The 19,262-nt window shown below is 42.4% G+C and overlaps 1 protein-coding gene across 3 annotated transcripts in view; it reads left to right on the forward strand.

Annotated features, from left to right (window-relative positions):
• Window positions 1-18,862, forward strand: part of TBC1D23 (TBC1 domain family member 23) — a 1,834,851-nt gene extending 1,815,989 nt beyond the window's left edge. For all 3 annotated transcript variants that reach the window (XM_044071377.1, XM_044071378.1, XM_044071379.1), the window contains one exon: window positions 17,769-18,862. In XM_044071377.1, coding sequence (XP_043927312.1) covers window positions 17,769-17,850 — 82 coding nt within the window. In that variant the 3' untranslated portion in view covers window positions 17,851-18,862. The remainder of the gene's footprint in view (window positions 1-17,768) is intronic.
• Window positions 18,863-19,262: the final 400 nt, after the last annotated feature.

A 19,262-nucleotide genomic window follows, 5' to 3' on the forward strand; every position in this document is an offset into this window, starting at 1 on the left:
TTCTGATGCCTGGTCTCTGAATCCTTCAGTAGCGGAACAGATCTTTCTAAAGTGGGGTCGGCCTTGCTCTAATCTCCTTCCAATGCGAAGTGCAGCAAGATTTTTTGCTTTGACCCCCCCCCCATCCAAGGGAGTCCCCCAGAGATGCTTTAGTTCATGCTTGGCCCTCACCATAATGTTCCATCTGAGTTGTTGCTTTTCATTGTCTTCAGCCGTCCCTCCCTCCTTCCCCCTGACTTATTTTGGCTGTGTTGCAGACCAGATGGAAGAGGCTTCTTCCTACTCTGGGAGCCTTTGTCTTTCTTATGGTGCTTTTGGGTGCTAATGCTAAGATGTTAGGCGCATGGTTAGGTTGGCGTGCTACTGGTTGCAGCAAACTCGAGCTGAGGGTAGGGGGGAGACAGGGGCATTATGGCTAGGGGAGGAGCTTGGATCTGACGCTGAAGAAATGTTGCAGAGTCAGATCCATGTCCCACAGGTTGAAGACAAATGAAAAGCAACAAATTAGATATAACATTATATGGTGAGTACATAACTTTTTTTTATATATTCATAGCAAGGCAACAACACAATGTGTCTAAAAAGGAAGACTCCGCAAATTAGGTTTTACATATTCCTTCTTCAACAGATTCCATCAGCGCCCGGATGCACCTCATTGGCTACACTTCTCTCAAATATTTTTTTTTTGGGAGTCATGTTTTCCATCTATCTGGATGACTGAACCAATTTCACTATCTATGACTGCAGTGCCAAAGATTAAGTTACTACATTACCCTTTTTCTCTTGTATCTGTAACAAAAAGAACAGTAGGAGTGTCCTGAGATCAACCTGATTGTTTTAAATCTTAATGTAAGCCATCTAAATCCCGGATACTTTACAGTTCAGTCCATCCTGACTCTTCTGCAGAAACATAGCGGGAGCAAATATTACTCATTATCATCCAGACACAGGAGTGGTTCTTCTAATGCTGCAGTAAGGTCTCCTGTATCCCTACCCCCTTCTACCATTGATTCTGAAGCTTCTGCATAAAGCCAGCAGTCTGAGGATCTCTGTGGTCACATTCCCCCATTCTGGCATTGTCAGGTAGGGCTCTTCTGTCTCTCTCTCCCCCTTTTGGTTTATCTGAAACATCTTCCAGGGATTCAGGAGCTTAATTTGGATCTACCACCTCCTCCAGTGAAGATCAAATATCTGTTTCACATACCTTCTAGCTAACCTCATGGTTTATCCAATTCCAGTCATAGTACTATGATCCAACCTAGCTTCCCCTTTGTGTGAAGAATTCTTAAAAAAAAAAAAAGCAAATGAAAACATTGCCCATATGGATTTCCAATCAGAACATGGCCCTTTCCCAGCTTCTTCCTCTACCATCCTTCCCTTTCTTGTCAACCTTTTTAAGGAAAAGGCGAGTTTTTTCTCTATTACTCAACTTCCATTAACAATTATATCGACTTTTTCACTCTTAAAACAAATTCCTTTAAAAAAAAGTTTGGATAGCAGTTATGCTGGCAAAAGAATTACAGTGCTTTGGGCCTCATTTGCAAAGCCTTCTTGCATTGTTTCCCATAAAAATATGGTATCCCTCCAAACCAGTCCCTCTTTTATAACCAAAGTAACCACAGTCGAACATTAATCATCTGTAGTCAGTTGTAGTTCCCAATTTTTCTAATTGTAACTATCACATGATACACTTGCCTGACGTTCATATACAATTATGTTTAGTCTTCATGGGTTCAAACAGCTCAGAAAGTCTGTCCAGCTGTTTCTTTCCTTTCCTTCTACCCACTTAGATTACTGACCATATTTTCGCTGTTTTATTCCCAAAATGGTTTGAAATTGCTTCATCATCCTACAGCCATTCTACCAGGTGTAAACCTACCGCATCTATTTTTCTCCCTAAACGTCTATCAAGGTTATTGGTGTTGCAGTCACTCAGCCTAAGACCTGTACACTTTTGTGACACATTACAAGTTGGGCATTGTCCCCAGAAAGAGGACTTCCTTTCATTTGACAGTACTCCAGCATATCCTTCATTGAGAGCCTTCCAAGAGTTACATTGCTGGGGATTCTGACCCATCAGTGAGGAAGAATGAAAAAAAGACCATTGTATAAAAAAAAATGTTATGTACTCACCATAATGTTCGATCTGTGTTGTCTCTTTTCATTCTTCAGTAAATCCAAAAGTGAGGCAAGTACTACCACGCTGCATATGAAGCAACTTCACTTTATTAAAACAATAAAAACAATATCATAAGCGCTTTTGGGTAAATGATGATGGCCCTTTAAAACCTCTAGCAAAAAGAAGGTAAATTATTGATTTTTATTAGCTGTGTTGTACTATATTAGGTACTATGTCTTTACTAGCGTTTTATCATCTGATGAAGGGATTTACCCAAAAGCGCTTATGATACTGCTTTTATTGTTTTAATAAAGTGAAGTTGCTTCATATACAGCGTGGTAGTACTTGCCTCACTTTTGGACTTTTTGGCAGTACTTTTAGTGGAAGGAGTCTTTTACTTTGTGTTCTTTATTTTCACTCTTCCTCAACTTTCCTCCCAGCCTGGTCATTTCTAGAAGGATATCACATGATATAGGAAATGTCATGTTCCCGGTTTGAACCTTTTTTCTGTCCTGTCTTTAATAATCAATAGGCAGTAGGCAACAAACTTGATCTGAGGAGTTAGGGATGCTGTAATGCATTATGGGAAGAACACTCTTGAGTTTAGGATCAAAAGTCTTAGAAAAGTGGTCGACTTGAACCAAAGATCCATCAGTGAGGAAGAATGAAAATGGACAACACAGATAGAATGTTATAGTGAGAACATAACCTTTTTTTCCCTATCTTCTGCTAGGGAGAATCAGTTTAGTGTTGAAATGCTAGTTATAAAAATATGTGTTTATAATATGCATAATGGTCGTCAGTGTTCTGCTAAGGAGAATCAACCCCAGTGTAACAGCCAAGGCTGCTCCAACAGGTAACTATGTAGGAACGGAAACCATATCTGTCGAGGCCAGTAAGGGGCAATGAGGATCATTGTCACTCTCAAAGCTATGGCTTTCTGAATTAATTGAGGTATCAGTGGAAAAGGGGGAAAAGCATACAGAAGTCCCCGGGGCCAATCGTGGACTAGAGCGTCTCTGGTGGGATGGCCTGGTAACGGGAAGAGAGTGAAGAAGTCGTGACACTTGCTGTTTTGGGGAGTAGCAAAAAGATCTCAGCAAGGCTGGCCCCATCTTTGGAAAACTTCTTCCAGCACTGATTTCTTTAGAGGCCACTCGTGGGGCATGAGAATGGCCCTGCTCAATTTGTCCGCAATCACGTTGGACTTCCCGGGAATGTGCGCTGCTATCAGAAAACGCTGAGAAGAAATCGCCCACTGCCAAAGTCTGAGTGCCTCTCGACATAAGGGGTAGGATCTGATTCCGCCCTGTTTGTTGATGTACCACACTATGGACATATTGTCCATCTGAATTGCAATAGTCCCTGTGGGAAGAGAGTCCTGAAGGGCTTGCAACACTAAAAGCACTGCTCTCAACTCTAAGACATTTATGTGCAAGTGGCACTCGAAAGGTTGCCACGTGCCCTGGACTGTCCTGCCCTGATAATGCCCCCCCCCCGATCAGGGAGGCGTCCGTTGTTACTGTGACAACTGGGGGGGGGAGGAATGAAGGGTCTTCCCTGGAGAACCTGAGGTGATGTGATCCACCAAGACAGTTGATTCTTGCATGATTGGGTTATTAAAATGGTGTGAGACATCGGAAGCTGTTGGAAGGACCATTGAGTAAACAGCATCCATTGGAGGATTCTCATGTGGAAGCGAGCTAAGGGAAGAAGGGTGATAGTAGCTGCCATGAGTCCTAATACCTTCAAAACTAGCCTGGCTTTGACCTTGTTGCATTGTAATAGCAACAAGTGAGAGAGGTCGGAAAAGGGAACAAGCAGATACGACGTGGGGCAGGCAACAACAGAATCAACAGGGGAAAAGGAAAAGATGGTATTAACTTTCTTAAGACTAATGGTGTTAATGACAAGTTAGAGGAACAGTATGTTTTTAATTTAACTGGCAGTTCTTTTTCAGATACTGAAATAGCAGTACTAAATTGTGGCATTAAGTTTATTCTTACTGTTGTTTCTAATATGCATACATTTAAAATAGATGTTTTTAAGCTAGTAAGAAAGTTACATCTCTTGTGCTTTTTTTCAAAGTCAAAAGAAAGAAATGCACAAGTAACTAATTCTTTTGATATGGATGATTCTTTGAATGAGACAACTTCTATGGAATTTTTTTCTTGTGATTCTTTTTTTGAGAATGATGAAACTGTGAAAGCTTACTGTCTATTACCGACAGATGGGATTAGCATAAAAAGTAACTATATACCTCTTTTTACTAATGAGGCAGTGAAATGTTTTTCCAGCATAGTGAATTATTCTATGCAGGATATTTTTTAAAAAAAGGAAAAAGTGTCTTATAATCTAACTAAAAATGAATGGGAGGCTTTAACGAAGATGAGATGTAGAAAAGATATTATATTTAAGCCCTCGGATAAAGGTAATAAGTTAGTTATAATGACAGTAGAACAGTATTATAAGATGTGTATGGATAATTTAAATAATGAGGAAGTACATAGAATTGCTATATGGAAGGAATATGAAACAGCCTTGTCAGCATATAATGAACTAATTAATAGGGGGTGTAGACTTGGTTATTTTACCAAAAAAGACATAGAGAGGAAATTTTCCATAGAAAATTGCACTATGGCTAAATTTTATTGTCTTCCTAAACTACATAAAGATAGATATAATCCCCTGGGTCGTCCTATAGTGTCTGCTTGCAACTATTTTCTTCATAATATAGGAATTGTGTTGCATGAATTACTTTTACCAAAGGTTGTGCAGTTGTCTTCCTATATTAGAAACACCTTTGACTTTCTGGAGAAAATTAATAAAGTTCAGTGGAATGAAAATAGATACTGGATAGTAGTAGATGTTAAAAATTTGTATACTAATATTACACATGAATTAGGGGTGGAAGCTCTTAAATTTCATTTGGGTGAAACTCCACTTACTTATTATACAGTTGATTTAATACTGTTTTGTCTTAAAAATATTTTTTTTGAATTTAACTCTAGGAAACTATTAAAACTAAATTTTATACTAAAGGGGAGAAAATAGGTCTAAAAGGATTATTTTAGAAAATAACTCTACTAACCTGTCAGAGCCGGTAGAAAAAGCACCTCGTCAGCTAAGCGGCAAACGAGATCTGAGTAGTTACCGCCTAGCATTGTGGGATATAGGGGAGCCTCGAGCCGGTGGAATTAGCTCTCGAGCTTTAGTATTGGCCGAGTCGGAGCCGAGGATCGGCTCCGAACCCATCCAGCAAGAATGAAGGTGAGATAGACAACTTAACATTAATTAGTTTTATGTTTTGCTTTGAGTGCCTGCCACCAGTCAGGTCTGCAGCTTACTGTCTGTCCCTTGTTTCTGTTGTCTTAGTCTGCCTGATCTAGATTTTGAGTCCCACTCCTACCATGTACTTAGACTTTGAATTGGATCATTAATTTTATCTTAAATAATTTATAATTTACGTAATATGATAAATGCATAGGGGAAAACTAGGGGAATAGCCAGCCCATGCAAGCAGATGTTTCTTTATTGTCCCTTTCATATTTGAAACTCTCAGAATTGGTCAGAATCAAGCTATGTTTTACCTCAAATCATCTGTGCTCCCTGTCATATTCCTTTTTTCAATGTTTTACAAATTTTGCATCTAAATGACTGTACATTCTAGAGTTTAGCACAGGAAATGCCAGGGATTCTTATCAGCATATGCTGTACATTATTTTATTTTCTATGTATAATCAAAGTGAACCTGACAGAACTTTTAGTTATGTACTTACCATAACGATAGATGTATGGGATCCATCTCGTCTACATTCTTGACAGATGGGCTCGGAGCCGAGAATCGGCTCCGACTCGGCCTATACTAAAGCACAAAGTCTCTTATTGGCTGGGCCATCCCCCTATCCCAGGATGCACCATGCTCAAACCCCCAGATCTTGTTTGCCCCACAAAAAAACTCATCCACAAGCACCAAACCAACCAGAAAAACAAGGCAGGAGAGGACAAATAATACTTCCTGGAAACCTCAACAACAGAGTTTCCTCCAGATCCAATAGGTAGGGGGAAAGAGGGTGGGTATGTAAGAATGTAGGCGAGATGGATCCCATACATCTATCGTTATGGTAAGTACATAACTAAAAGATGTAGTGAGATCCTATCTCGCCTACATTCTTGACAGATGGGACAGTGTCCCTAGCACCTTTATCCTGGGAGGCTCACTGGAAAACACTCCTGAGCACTGTGGAACCAAAGGACGCCCGATCCCTGGACACCACATCTAATTTGTAATGAGAAATAAAGGTATGTGGAGAAGCCCAAGTGGCTGCCGCACATATTTCATCCACAGACAGTCTGGTGTGGAAGGCCACTGAAGTTGCCATAGCCCTAGTAGAATGAGCTCTAACTGGAAATGGGAGGTCCCTCCCTGTTGATGTATAAATAAATGAAATAGAATCCCTGATCCATCTAGCAATAGTGGACTTAGTCACTGCTTTGCCAATTCTGTTGTCCGCAAAGGCCACAAACAACTGGTCTGACTTCCTGTGCTGTTGTGTCCTGTCTAGGTAAAACCTCAGTTGTCTGTGCACATCCAGCTGATGAAGTCTGTATTCTGCTTCACCGGAAAAATTTGGAAAGAAAACTGGAAGCTCTATAGATTGTTGCAGACAAAGAGCAGAAGAAACTTTAGGAAGGAAAGACAGGTTCAACCGTAGGGAGACTTTATCCTTATGAAAGATCAGATAAGGAGCTTTGACAGAGAGGGCTTGAATCTCTGAAACCCTTCTGGCTGATGTAATAGCTACCAAGAAGGCGGTCTTTCAAGATAAGAACTTTATGTCACAAGTGGCCGCCGGCTCAAAGGGAGGAGACGTCAAGGCTCCTAGAACCACATTGAGATCCCATGGCAATACAGGTTGTGACACCGGGGGGCGAAGTAACCAAGCTCCCTTGAAGAAGGCCTTGCACAATTTATGACTCATGAGCGAGGGCTCAAAGGCAACATGGTAGTTAGAAATAGCTGCCAATTGTACTTTAAGTGTGGAGACAGCGGAACCCTGTTGAAAAAGTGTTGCCAGAAAATCTAGTATTGCCGAAACTGGGGCTGTCAGAGGGTCAAGGTTGTGCCGCTGGGCCCAAATGGCAAACCTCTTCCATTTATTGGAATACAACTCCTTAGTGGAGGCCTTGTGGGAAGAGGACATGATCTGGACCACCTGCGGGGAGAGGATATGCTGTCTGACTAAGGTCGGAGGTGGAGCAGCCAAGCCACTAGCTTGAGAGTCTGCAGAGAAGGATGGGGCTGACCCGACTGCAGGGCCAGGAGGTCTGCAATTGGATCCAGAATCCAAGGACCCTCCGCCGCATACTTCTGGAGGAAGGGAAACCAAACTTGGCGGGGCCAGTGTGGAGCGATCAGAATCATGCTGCTTCCCAAGCGGGTCGCCTTCTGAATCACCTTTGGTAGTAGAGGGACCGGAGGGAAGGCGTAGAGTAGACCGGAAGGCCAATTGTGGACTAGAGCGTCCCTGGGCGACTCCCCTGGAGGGGGAATCAGGGAGAAGAAGTTGCTGCACTTTGCATTCCAGGGGCTGGCGAAAAGGTCACAGCAGGGAAAACCCCACTTGGAGAAAATGCGAGCCGCTACTTGGTTGTTTAGGAACCACTCATGAGGCATCAGAATAACTCTGCTCAGCCTGTCTGCTATCACATTGGACTTCCCTGGAATGTGCGTAGCTACCAGGAACTTCTGGGAAGCGATCACCCATTGCCACACTCTCAAGGCTTCTCTGCAAAGGGGATAAGACCTGGTTCCTCCCTGTTTGTTTAGGTACCAAACCACTGACATATTGTCTGAGAAAACCGCGATGGTACCCTTGGGAAGAGAGGTGTGCAGTGCCTGCAACAATAGGAGCACTGCCCTCATTTCCAGCACATTGATGTGTAAGTGGGTTTCGTGATCCTGCCACGTGCCTTGGACCGTCTTGCCCAGATAATGCCCCCCACCCTATCTGGGAGGCGTCCGTGGTCACTGTGGCAACAGGAGGGGGGGGGACAGAATGACCTCCCTTGATTCAGGTTGGAAGGGAGGAGCCACCACCGAAGATCCCGCCGGCAGGATTCTGTAAGGAGAATCGGATGGGATAGCAGTAGTTCTTGGTATGACCACTGGGTCGACAGGAGCCACTGAAGAACTCACATGTGCAGTCTTGCCAGAGGGACTAGAAGAATGGAGGCGGCCATCGATCCTAAAAGCTGAAGAATCATCCTGGCTGGGGCTTTCCATCGGGGCAGCAAGGCTAGTACTTGGTCCTGTAATATCCTTATCCTCTCTGTTGGTAGAAATGCTCGCATCTCTACAGAGTCTAGCTCTGCGCCTATAAAGGCAACACGCTGTGATGGCAGCAATACAGACTTTTCCCAGTTGAATGTGATTCCTAACAAATGACCCAACTGGATGGTAGCACACACGGCTAGAGTGAGGAGATGCCTGGTGGGGACGAAGAGGAGCCAGTCGTCTAGATACGGAAACACCTGGAATCCCAGACATCTCAGGTGAGCCGTCACCACTGCCAGACATTTGGTAAACACTCTGGGGGCTGTGGTGAGACCAAAGGGCAGGGCCCGGAACTGGAAGTGACTGGCTCCCAGGCAGAAGCGTAAATGAATCCTGGACGCTCGGTTTATCTTGATATGATAGTAAGCTTCCTTGAGGTCGATGGAGCACATCCATACTCCTTTTTCCAGCAATGGGAAAATGGACTGTAACGTGACCATCCGGAACTTGGACGTTTTTACGAAACGGTTTAGGTGGCTGAGGTCCAGGATGGGTCTCAAGTCCCCTGTTTTGTTCGGCACCAAAAATAACCCTGAATAAGTTCCTAATCCGGTCTGGTCTGCGGGGACTGGCTGGATAACTCCCTTTTCGAGCAGCTTTGCGACCTCCATAGCTGCTTGATCCCGCTGACTGGGTGGCACGTCTGGGATTCTCCTTGAAGGTGGAGGGGGACGGATAAAGGGAATGGTGTAACCTCCGGTGATGATACGAAGCACCCATGATCCTGGGTGATGGAACCCCAGGCCCTTGGATGCTCCGAAAATTGACGCCCGACTGGCTCCGGAGACGCACAGTCGGGCCATCCCTCAGGGACGCAGGAAGGAGGAACCACAAAAAGATTCACGGTCTCCTGTGTTGCGGGGGCCTCAGCCGCCTCTAGGGCGACGTCTTCCCGAATAGTTCCCCCCTCTTCTGCCTCTGTGAGGGGGGTCACTTTGATGGGCAGGGAAAGACTTTTGGGACTTCCTGAACCACATCTTTCCTCCACTCTGAGCCTTGGGATAAGGTCTTGAAGGGAGCGAAAAACGGGCCCCAATGGCAGACAAAGTCTCGCCCTCCTGCTCGCATCTAGTGAGTGTGTCTTTCACCTTGGGTCCAGAAAGAGAGGACCCATCGAATGGAGCGTCTGTGAAAGAAGACTTGAAAGCCTCCGCAAAGTGACACAAGCGCATCCAGGCTTGCCTCCTAAGGGCTACGCCCCAACTCGCTGCCCTACACGCCCCTTCGAATGCATAAGATATGAGCCTCATGGACGAGTTAATAATAGACGAAAGGGTAGACAGCTGGGCGTTGACAGACTGTGTCAATGCCTCAGGCACGTTACCCGAAAGGGTATCCCCTAACTCCTTAATGAGATCCCTTTGGAGCCTCGTAAAATGACACAAATAATTCAGCGACCTCAAGGTAAATGTCGCTGAAGTCAGGGTACGCTTCCCGTACCTATCCATGCTCCTGGACTCCTTGTTAGGAGGATGGATAGACGTAGACGCCTCTGCCACATCTTGTTGGGTGGCAGACGCCACCACCATAGCATCTACCGGAACTCCCTTGGTTAGGAATTCTTTACCAGGGGGTGTGGATAAAAATTTGTTGGGGCAAGAGGGAACTGGCTTCACAGAATCAGGATGCTCCCACACTCTTCGACAAATAAGGTCCAGCAATTCATCGAAGGGTGGAGACACCCAGCAGGTGGAGGGCTGAGCTCCGAAGGCCTTGAGGAAGACCGACTTCTCCGCAGAAGGGGTTTTGGACGGCCAGTCGCCCCTCTGTCTCAAGATCTCCAGGACATCGGAGAATGAGACATAATCAGAGGACGACTTAGGGGACCCTTCCGTATCATCAAGGTCGGTATCCAAGGTGACGGACTCATCCGGGGAGTCTATGTGCTTCCTCTTGCTCAATTTTTTCCGGGGTGGCTCTTCAGGCAAGGACTCTGAAAGCTCCTCGGAAAGGGGGGGACTACGCATGGAGGAATCCTCAGGCCTCGGAGCCGCGCTGTCTGAAGATAAGGGGGCACCAGGGGCTCTAGTCACCCTGTCCAAGGAAGGAGTCGCAGATTCCGGTGAAGTCACTAGAGAATTTTCCAGCGCGCTCCTCATTGCCTCGAAGGTGGGCCCACCAGAATCTGAAGAAAGGCCCGGCCACGAGACCATGACCGGCATCAAGGTCCCCATAGCCGAGGCACCAAGTGGGAGACTTGGGGCCGAAAGTAGAGGCCCCGACAAATCCCCCTCAGGCTCGGCCGAGGACACCCGAGAGCCGAAACCCCTGGAAGGAACAGAAAGGGTTGGAGTTGAAGACGGTGCCGACAGACTAGCAGTCGGTCTCGGAACCATCTCAGGGGCTTCACCCGACTCTGCGAGCTCCGTCTCTGACGACACCAGGGTTGTCGGAGGAGGAAAGGGCTGGCTCCGGCCTTTGGGCTGGAGCCGAAAACAATTTGGATAAAACAGGTGACTGAAGGAGCCTCTGGACCACCCTATCTAAATCCGAGTCTGAAAGTCTAGAGGACCTGGAGGAAATGGACGGGGGCCGAGAAACTCTTCCTATCGGCTCCGAGGTAACACTAGGATGTCGACTCCTGATCGGCTCCATAAGAGTTGGAGCCGAGGAGGAGTCGACCAGCACCGAGATGCCCCTCGGCGCCGACTGTTCAGGAGCCGACCCTGGATCCAAAATTCTCACCTGCGGCTCCAACACCAATGGAGCCGAGGCAAACTCAGTTTCGAGGTCCCTATCCTTCGGCTCCGAGACCAGTGAAGCCGAGGAAGATGACCCCAACATGGATCCTATTTCCTGTGGCTCCAAAAGCAGTGGAGCCGAGGAAGAGGACTAGGATTTGGCTCTTTTCTCTGGTGGCTCCAACGGACTTGTCGGAGCTGAAGACTTCTTTTTCTTTGGCTTGGAAGAGGGGGAAGAAATAGCCTCCTCAAAAGCAGGTCTTATCAAACCTCTTAAAATCAACTTATTTTTCCTCTCCTGTAACACCCAAGAGGAAAAGGCATGGCAAACACTGCAAGACTCTTGCAAGTGTATAGCCCCTAAGCAATATACACAGATGGCATGGCCATCTGTTAAGGACATTTTATAGCCACATTTTGAACATTTTTTGAAGCCGGATGGCTTATGTTCTCTTTTCTTAGTAGACATACTGCAATCACCCAAAACACAAGGATGGGAAGGGTAGAGCTCTAACTAAAACGCACAAAGAGATGGGGCAAAGGCCCTCTAACTCTAACGGGCCTAGCCTGCCAAACAAGAGGAATCATACAACAAACAGAAACAAACAACACAATCAATCACAAGGTTAGAAAAAGCTATTAAAATAGCTGTTTGGTTATGAAATTTTAAAGCTAAGAGGAAAAACTACCCTAAAAAGCCAAAAACAAAAGGGTACTTAGCCACAACTAAGTTGAGACCACGTCATTACTTCAGAAGTGGCAAATGAGATCAGGGGGTTTGAGCGTGGTGCATCCTGGGATAGGGGGTTGGCCCAGCCAATAAGAGACTTTGTGCTTTAGTATAGGCCGAGTCGGAGCCAATTTTCGTCTCCGAGCCCATCTGTCAAGAATGTAGGCGAGATAGGATCTCACTACATCACTATTTAATGTTCTTGTGCATACTTTATATAAACCATGTAACTCATCAGCAGATCATCTCTGTTGAAATACAAAAAATCAAAACACATGTCAGTGCTGCTGCTGTAGGGTGACTAATGGCCAAGGTGACCCATTTTTGATTAACGACTCTGACACCTGCTGGAACTGACATTGGGTAAAATGGACATGCCTGTCCCCAGGGGAGATGATGCTGTAGTGCATTATGGGAAGAAGACTCTCGAATTTAGGATCCAAAGTCTTGGAAAATTGGTTGAGTTGAACCCAAAATCCATCAGTGAAGAAGAATGAAAATGGACAACACAGATCGAATGTTATAGTGAGAACATAACCTCCCCCTCCCAGCCTTCTGCTAAGAAGAATCAGTTTAGTGTTGAAATGCTAGTTATAAAAATATGTATAGGTTCATAGGTGTGTACTAGGCTAATGGCCCTTGAGCCTTTACAAGCCTAGTTCATAGGATTATCCTGGCATCACGCCACCCAACCTTGGTTCCCAGTGCCTCTGTCGAGCAGAACCACTGGAGTGATCCCTGGGGTCAATTTTCTATTTCCCACCCACTCATCAAGATTTCTCTTGAAGAGCGCCAGGGAGGTGCTCTGTTTGACATGTAAGGGAAGTCTGTTCCATAGCATGGGCAGTCTATGGGTTATGAACCTGTCCCTCCAGCTTGTTGATTTTGGTATTGAGGTTGAGGTCTCTGGAGTGTGTGGTGCGGAGGGGTTGGGATTTCTTTAGCTGTACAATTTCTACCAGAGCTGGACCAGACATGGATTTGTAAGTTAAGTAGAGTTTTTTGAGTCTGTCCATATAGGACAAGTGTTTAAGGCCTAGTATCCTCTTTGTGAGGTACTTTTGTAGCCTCTCCAGTTGTTGCAGGTGTCTAGTGAGGTACATGCCAAATGAGGCATTGTACTCGATGATTGGCCTAGCAGAAGGGATGGCTTTCGCACTGACTGAGGAATACATAGGATAGGAGGAGTGAGTGGGGTCTGACCTGTATGGTAATGTTTGTTGGTCAGCAGATGCAGCAGGAAAAAGTATGTAAAAAAGTATCACAATAAAGGTGTTCCTAATTTCTTGAAGGTAACAAGTATTCCTAATTTTTGGAACTAAATCTACTACAAGTATCCACACTTTAGTGAGGTATCCTTCGACGGCTGTGGCTTTTGTGTATACATACTAAACACCCATAAATATCCATAGATATTGTACGTATATATATATATATATATATATATATATACATACACACACACACACACACACACACACAAAAACAGAAAGAGAGATATATGAGGATTAGGTCCTCTAACTAAAACGGGCCTTGCCCTTCAGAAAGGTTACAGAAGGACTAGGTCCTCTAAGTTAAACGGGCCTAGCCCGGTGTAACAGAAAAAAAACTAGGCCTTCTAACTCAAACAGACCAAGTTATTAAAACGGACACACACACAGTTCAATCACACAGGTAAGAACTGCAGATACCAAAAAAAAATACAATTCTCTGTAAAACTAGTAATAGGCAAAAAAAAAAAAACTAGTGACAGCAATCCTAGAATATCACAAGCAAATCCCCGCCAAAAACAACAATGTTATAGAATAAAGGCTAATAGTCAAAGGGAACCAAAAAAAAAAAAGTCAGAATAATACAGATACAACAACAGGAGCCCCTGTTGATTAGTAGTCGAAACAAAAAAACCCGCCACAAGTAACACTTCTACTTAGTCAAAAAAAGCACAAAGGCACCTAACTACTGGCATACAGGATACCAATAAACTAGTTCACTAAATTTAGTCAACAAGGCAACTGCCTATAAGAGAACACTAAAATGCAAAATCGGATATGAATGTAAAGAATTTGAAAAGACTTAGCCAGAGCCAAGAGAAGCACATCCGAACTCATCAATGTGGCAAATGAGATCTGGGGATTGTACTGGTGCACCAATGGGATACCTGCTTGGTCACGAGCCAACCAGAAGTCTTCCAGCTTGGAAAATCGTCCAAGTCGGAGCCGAGGATTGGCTCCGAACCCATATGTAAAAATGAAGGTGAGATTGGACTGCCTAACATCTTTAACTTTAATAAACTTATAAACAAACTAGCTATCTCACTAATACATGCTCCCTGTCTGGCTGTGCTCCCAAAATGACACTGAAGCTAGCATATGCTTGCTTATTTATGTGCACGTGCTGTCCTTGGAAATGCTTCTTAAAGGTACAATACACACACTGTTCTACAGAAGTACTAGCTCTGTACTTTTTCTGTGGAATGCAGTTATAATTTGTCAGCTGAGGGATAAGGTCTCCTGTTAACTCTTATGATTTAATGTTTTACCTACATTTTATTGAATGGTCCCACTTGATTACTTGGTGCATGCATTTCAGTCTTTTTTTATTAAGTGCAATTGTTTAAATAATTTAAGCTGCAACAGTCTATCCCATAGTCTGACACTTTACGTTGGGTAAAACATGTTACTTATACATGAATACTCTTGTTATCTATCGCTCCAGCATATCAGTTCTTCTGTCTGTGACATATGTAGTTCAGTTGATTTTGTTGTAAGTGCAGTGTCACATCACAGTTATTGGTTACTTTCAGTTGATTTTTGTTGACAGTGTCTTTATGACAAGATGTCATTAACAGTTGCCCACTTAAAAAAAAGATTGTCTTAACAGTTTCTCACTGGTTCCTTGATAAATTATTTCAGGCTTAGTTGCAGATGCTGCACCACTGGACTGGTGAATCATCTCCAGAAATTTCAGTTTCCCATCATGGGTAGCAAATTTCCTTTTTTACTGATAACTCCAAAGAAACCAGCTTTGGAACCTCTGAGCAGTCTCCGTGAAAGCATATTTCCCCTTTTACTGATTGTTAGTGCTTACAGAGAATGCAGACTAAAAAGAGGTCAGCTGAAGGTGAATTCCATCTGAGTTGAACATATGTCCCCAACAAACAGTGTCAGGTAGCCAGATGTGTTGCTGGTCTGTCTGTTTAAATCTTCGCAAATTAAATGTTGCATCACACATAGATGTGCCTGTATTTTAACAAAATACTTGCTTCCCCAAGCATAAGGAATATGATGCAGTTGGTAATCTGATTTTTTAAGTATTACTTTTTTCAGTAATGTAAATCTGCCAATACAAGATTAAGCACACTGAGTCCTGTGTAACACGTCTGATCTCTCTGAAACAACAGACATAATCACTTTATGAACTGAATAATTCAAGTTTAATCCTTGTTAAGATATTCAAAATTACCACTGGCAAGATGATCTCAGTCACCTCCCTGACATCTGCTCAGCTGGGCCACCCCACCTTCTCTCAGTCAGAAGTAACTAAACATTTTCTTGTCTGCATTAAGTGTTAATAATTAGTTTTATGTTTTGCTTTGAGTGCCTGCCACCAGTCAAGTCTGCAGCTTACTGTCTGCCCCTTGTTTCTGTTGTCTTAGTCTGTCTGATCTAGATTTTGAGTCCCACTCCTACCATGTTCTTAGACTTTGAATTGGATCATTAATTTTATCTTGAATAATTTATAATTTACGTAATATGAAAAATGCATAGGGGAAAACTAGGGGAATAGCCAACCCATCCAAGCAGATGTTTCTTTATTGTCCCTTTCATATTTGAAACTCTCAGAATTGGTCAGAATCAAGCTATGTTTTACCTCAGGTCATCTGTGCTCCCTGTCATATTCCTTTTTTCAATGTTTTACAAATTTTGCATCTAAACGACTGTACATTCTAGAGTTTAGCACAGGAAAAGCCAGGGATTCTTATCAGCATATGCTGTACATTATTTTATTTTCTATGTATAATCAAAGTGAACCTGACAGAACACTATTTACTGTTCTTGTGCATACCTTATATAAACCATGTAACTCATCAGCAGATCATCTCTGTTGAAATACAAAAAATCAAAACAGCACAGGGGAATAGATGCTGCATTATTTTATATTAAATAATAGTATCTGCCTAAATATATTTACAGTACATAATTGACATTATGTGTAAATATCTTATTCAGGCACTTACATAGTAATCATTCTGTTGCTTTAATTGCATAGCAGTTCTGCTGTCAGGTTAACATTACTGCATTAATAGGTCATGTCAACAACTAAGCTCTCTACATTACTAGCTTGTCACTTTTAAGATCCAATTCCAATGGTGCCGTTTTCGTTTAATGTTTCTAGTAGTTTCCACTGTCCCCTTCACAGGGGTATGAGAGAAGTGCCACACTCTGATGTTGTGGTACACACCTCCAAATGTAGCGTAGTGTGAAAGCAGGCCTGCTTTCCTAGATAATTTTCAACTATTCTGAAATTGTAAGTGTTCTGGTCAGTTTGTTTGCATTTGATTTGGCTAGAAAACGTTTTCATATTTCTGTTATGCAGGCAGCTGAGGATGTAGATGTATGGTGTTTGCTGCATATGAGATCCAGCTGTCCTTTTGTATGTTGTACAGTGTACTTAAACCCCAAGGTTGCACAACCTCATAGTTGAATATAAATCGATGAAATACTCAAAAAAAAAAAAGTCTCAGTTTGGGGAGCCACTACTTCTATTTATTCACTGACAACTGTAGTATAGCTGCCTTAATATTATTGTGTGACACTGTTTTGGAGCTGGTAGAGAAGATTAGGGCTGCTAATTGTTAATGAGCTGCTTCCTGTAGCCAAGGGTACAGGTTTGATTCCTTACACCTCTATTTCCTACTGTGACTGACGCTGAGGAAGTCACTTAACCAGCCAATGTTTCCAAAACACATTTACAAAGGGACATTTGTGTCCAGTGGGCTTACCTGGTTAATATAATATATAAAACAAATATGAACCTGCTAAAATCACTTGGAGATTGTGATTGTATAGGTGTCTACCATAAAAAATGATTTCAGGGGATCAAGGCAATAGCAAGTCTTAATTTTTCTGACTTTTCATGTTGAGAAAAAGTTCTTATAGGCTGCCCGAAGTTCCTTAGAGATTTTCATCATGTTTTGTTTTTATTAACTTGTTTAGAGTCTGCTTTAGGGATCTTCAGTAACTGTGTGGAACATTGGGTAGTGAATCAGTCTTTTCATTTACAAATAGTGATTATTGAAATGGGATAATATGAACAGTTCCCCACAGGAAAGGCCAAGAACTGTCTTATGAACCTTCAGTTGACACAAGATTCCCTTTCAAGATCTGGTGTGACATCTGTTTCTTTATTCCATTACGTACTACCACTTTTTACAATGAGAATTCATCTGTATTGGATGCATATTGTAAATTAGGTCTCTCTTTTTTTAAGGTATAGTATTCAGTCAGTCATTTAAGTTTGTTAACCAGGAAGATAAGTTGGTTAAAAAGACAGTTTTCAATCATGGTCCAGATCACAAGGCAATAACTTTTACAAACAAGTGACTTATTATTGCAAGTAAATGACTTAATTAAAGTTGAAAATGTAACGATTACAAAACAAATTTAGTGAATATTGCACTTAAGTACTGTATACAAAAACAATGTAAAACCTATTAATGCAACAAAGGATGTAATTGTTTAGATTCTCGAAGACTCTTTTGATATAGAAGTCTTAAGTTGGTTTACTTTTGCTGAATAGACTTGGAATAATGTGGTTTTACAGCTGTTTTAATTTGTACCATAATTATTGACAGTTGCAGAAGAGCAGGCACATACAATTAAATGTGCATTTATTTTGCAGGTATTTGATACCAAATGCAGGGGATGCCACTAAAGCCATAAAACAACAGATTATGAAAGTTTTGGATGCCTTAGACAGCTGATAAGAAGAAATCCTTCTGTTCTACCCTTTTCAGAACATTAGAAAATAAAAATGCAAAAATACCCTACCAGGAGTATGCAGTGGAAATTTTCTACATTCTAACCTAAGAAAAGCTGAATCTGACTTTTGACTGATGAGCAGCAGACTCGCAGTGTGGAAGATGGATCAAAAGCAATGCATTGGATGTTAACTTATTCCCATTTTTATTTTGACTGTTTCTTAAAAAATATTTCCATGTGTTTGGTTGATGAAATGCCATGTTAAAGGTTACTTTTTTTTTAAACAGTTGCATTTAGTACTCACTTCTGTGTATGAAATTAAAAGACTTATTTTCAACAGGAAGGTAGAGAAATATTATACAATACCCAAATGTGGATTAAATAGTTTGCATGGTGTCTATATGATACTCCATATACAGAAACTGCCTGGATGGTCACTCAGACTGGTTTCACATTTTCATAGATACAAAGAAACTTTTATTATATCTTGTTTTCTAACCGTATGGATACTGTTTAAGAAGAGCAAATTGGTGTACAAGACTGCAAGATAGTGTAAATATTGGTATAGTTCATTCTGAAGCCAATGTCAACCAGTGCTACTCTTGGTAGTAGATACACTGTGTCATTCTACACGTTTGAGTCACTGATACTATAATTTGCTCAGTACTGTTTAAAATTAGACCTGCAAACAATTTTTTAAATTGTGCTGCTATGGTTTTGATAAAGCACCTTAATTTGGAAAATCTCTCCTATCAACACTTGTTTAATTCTGAAATTTTCTCTCCAGTTAGTGCAGTTTGCATGATAATTGCACTTGGGCCAACCCCCCCTTATTTATAATCTTAGCCTACATTTGTTGCATAATCCCTTTTTTCTTTACTGAACTGCCCAGAGCTTTGTGCCTACTTCAATGATTCCCCCCCCCCCCCCCATAAAGTTAATATAAAGCTTGTGTTACTGTTTACTACAGTTAATGAAACACAGATGTAAATAAACCAGTACAGTTTGGTCATATTGCTACTGTGGCATCCTGTTTTTATTTCTCATTTATTTTTAAGTGAGTGTTGTGACTTTACATATATCACCTGGTATTTTTGTTTGCACTGTAGAAGAAATAATTGCCATAGGTATAGCAGAAGAAAGTTGGAAAAAAAGTCGAATTTGTGAGTATTTAACTGTTACAGATTTTACATTACTCCTTGTTTAATGGTAGTTGCAGGTTTCACTGCAAAACTGGAGCTCTTCTGACTCCCATAATGCACCACTCCAGCCATCCACATCTCATTTGTTGTCACTACATTCAGACACTAATCTCCAAAGCTCAAGAGATAAGTTTAATTACTTCACGTTTCTATTTCTTTAGTTAGAGAGAGAAGAAACCCTAACCTTGTCAGACCTCCCCATTACTGGTTAG

Source organism: Protopterus annectens, chromosome 5.part0 (assembly GCF_019279795.1).
Source record: "Protopterus annectens isolate FY-2018-M chromosome 5.part0, PAN1.0, whole genome shotgun sequence".
Lineage (NCBI taxonomy): Eukaryota > Metazoa > Chordata > Ceratodontiformes > Protopteridae > Protopterus > Protopterus annectens.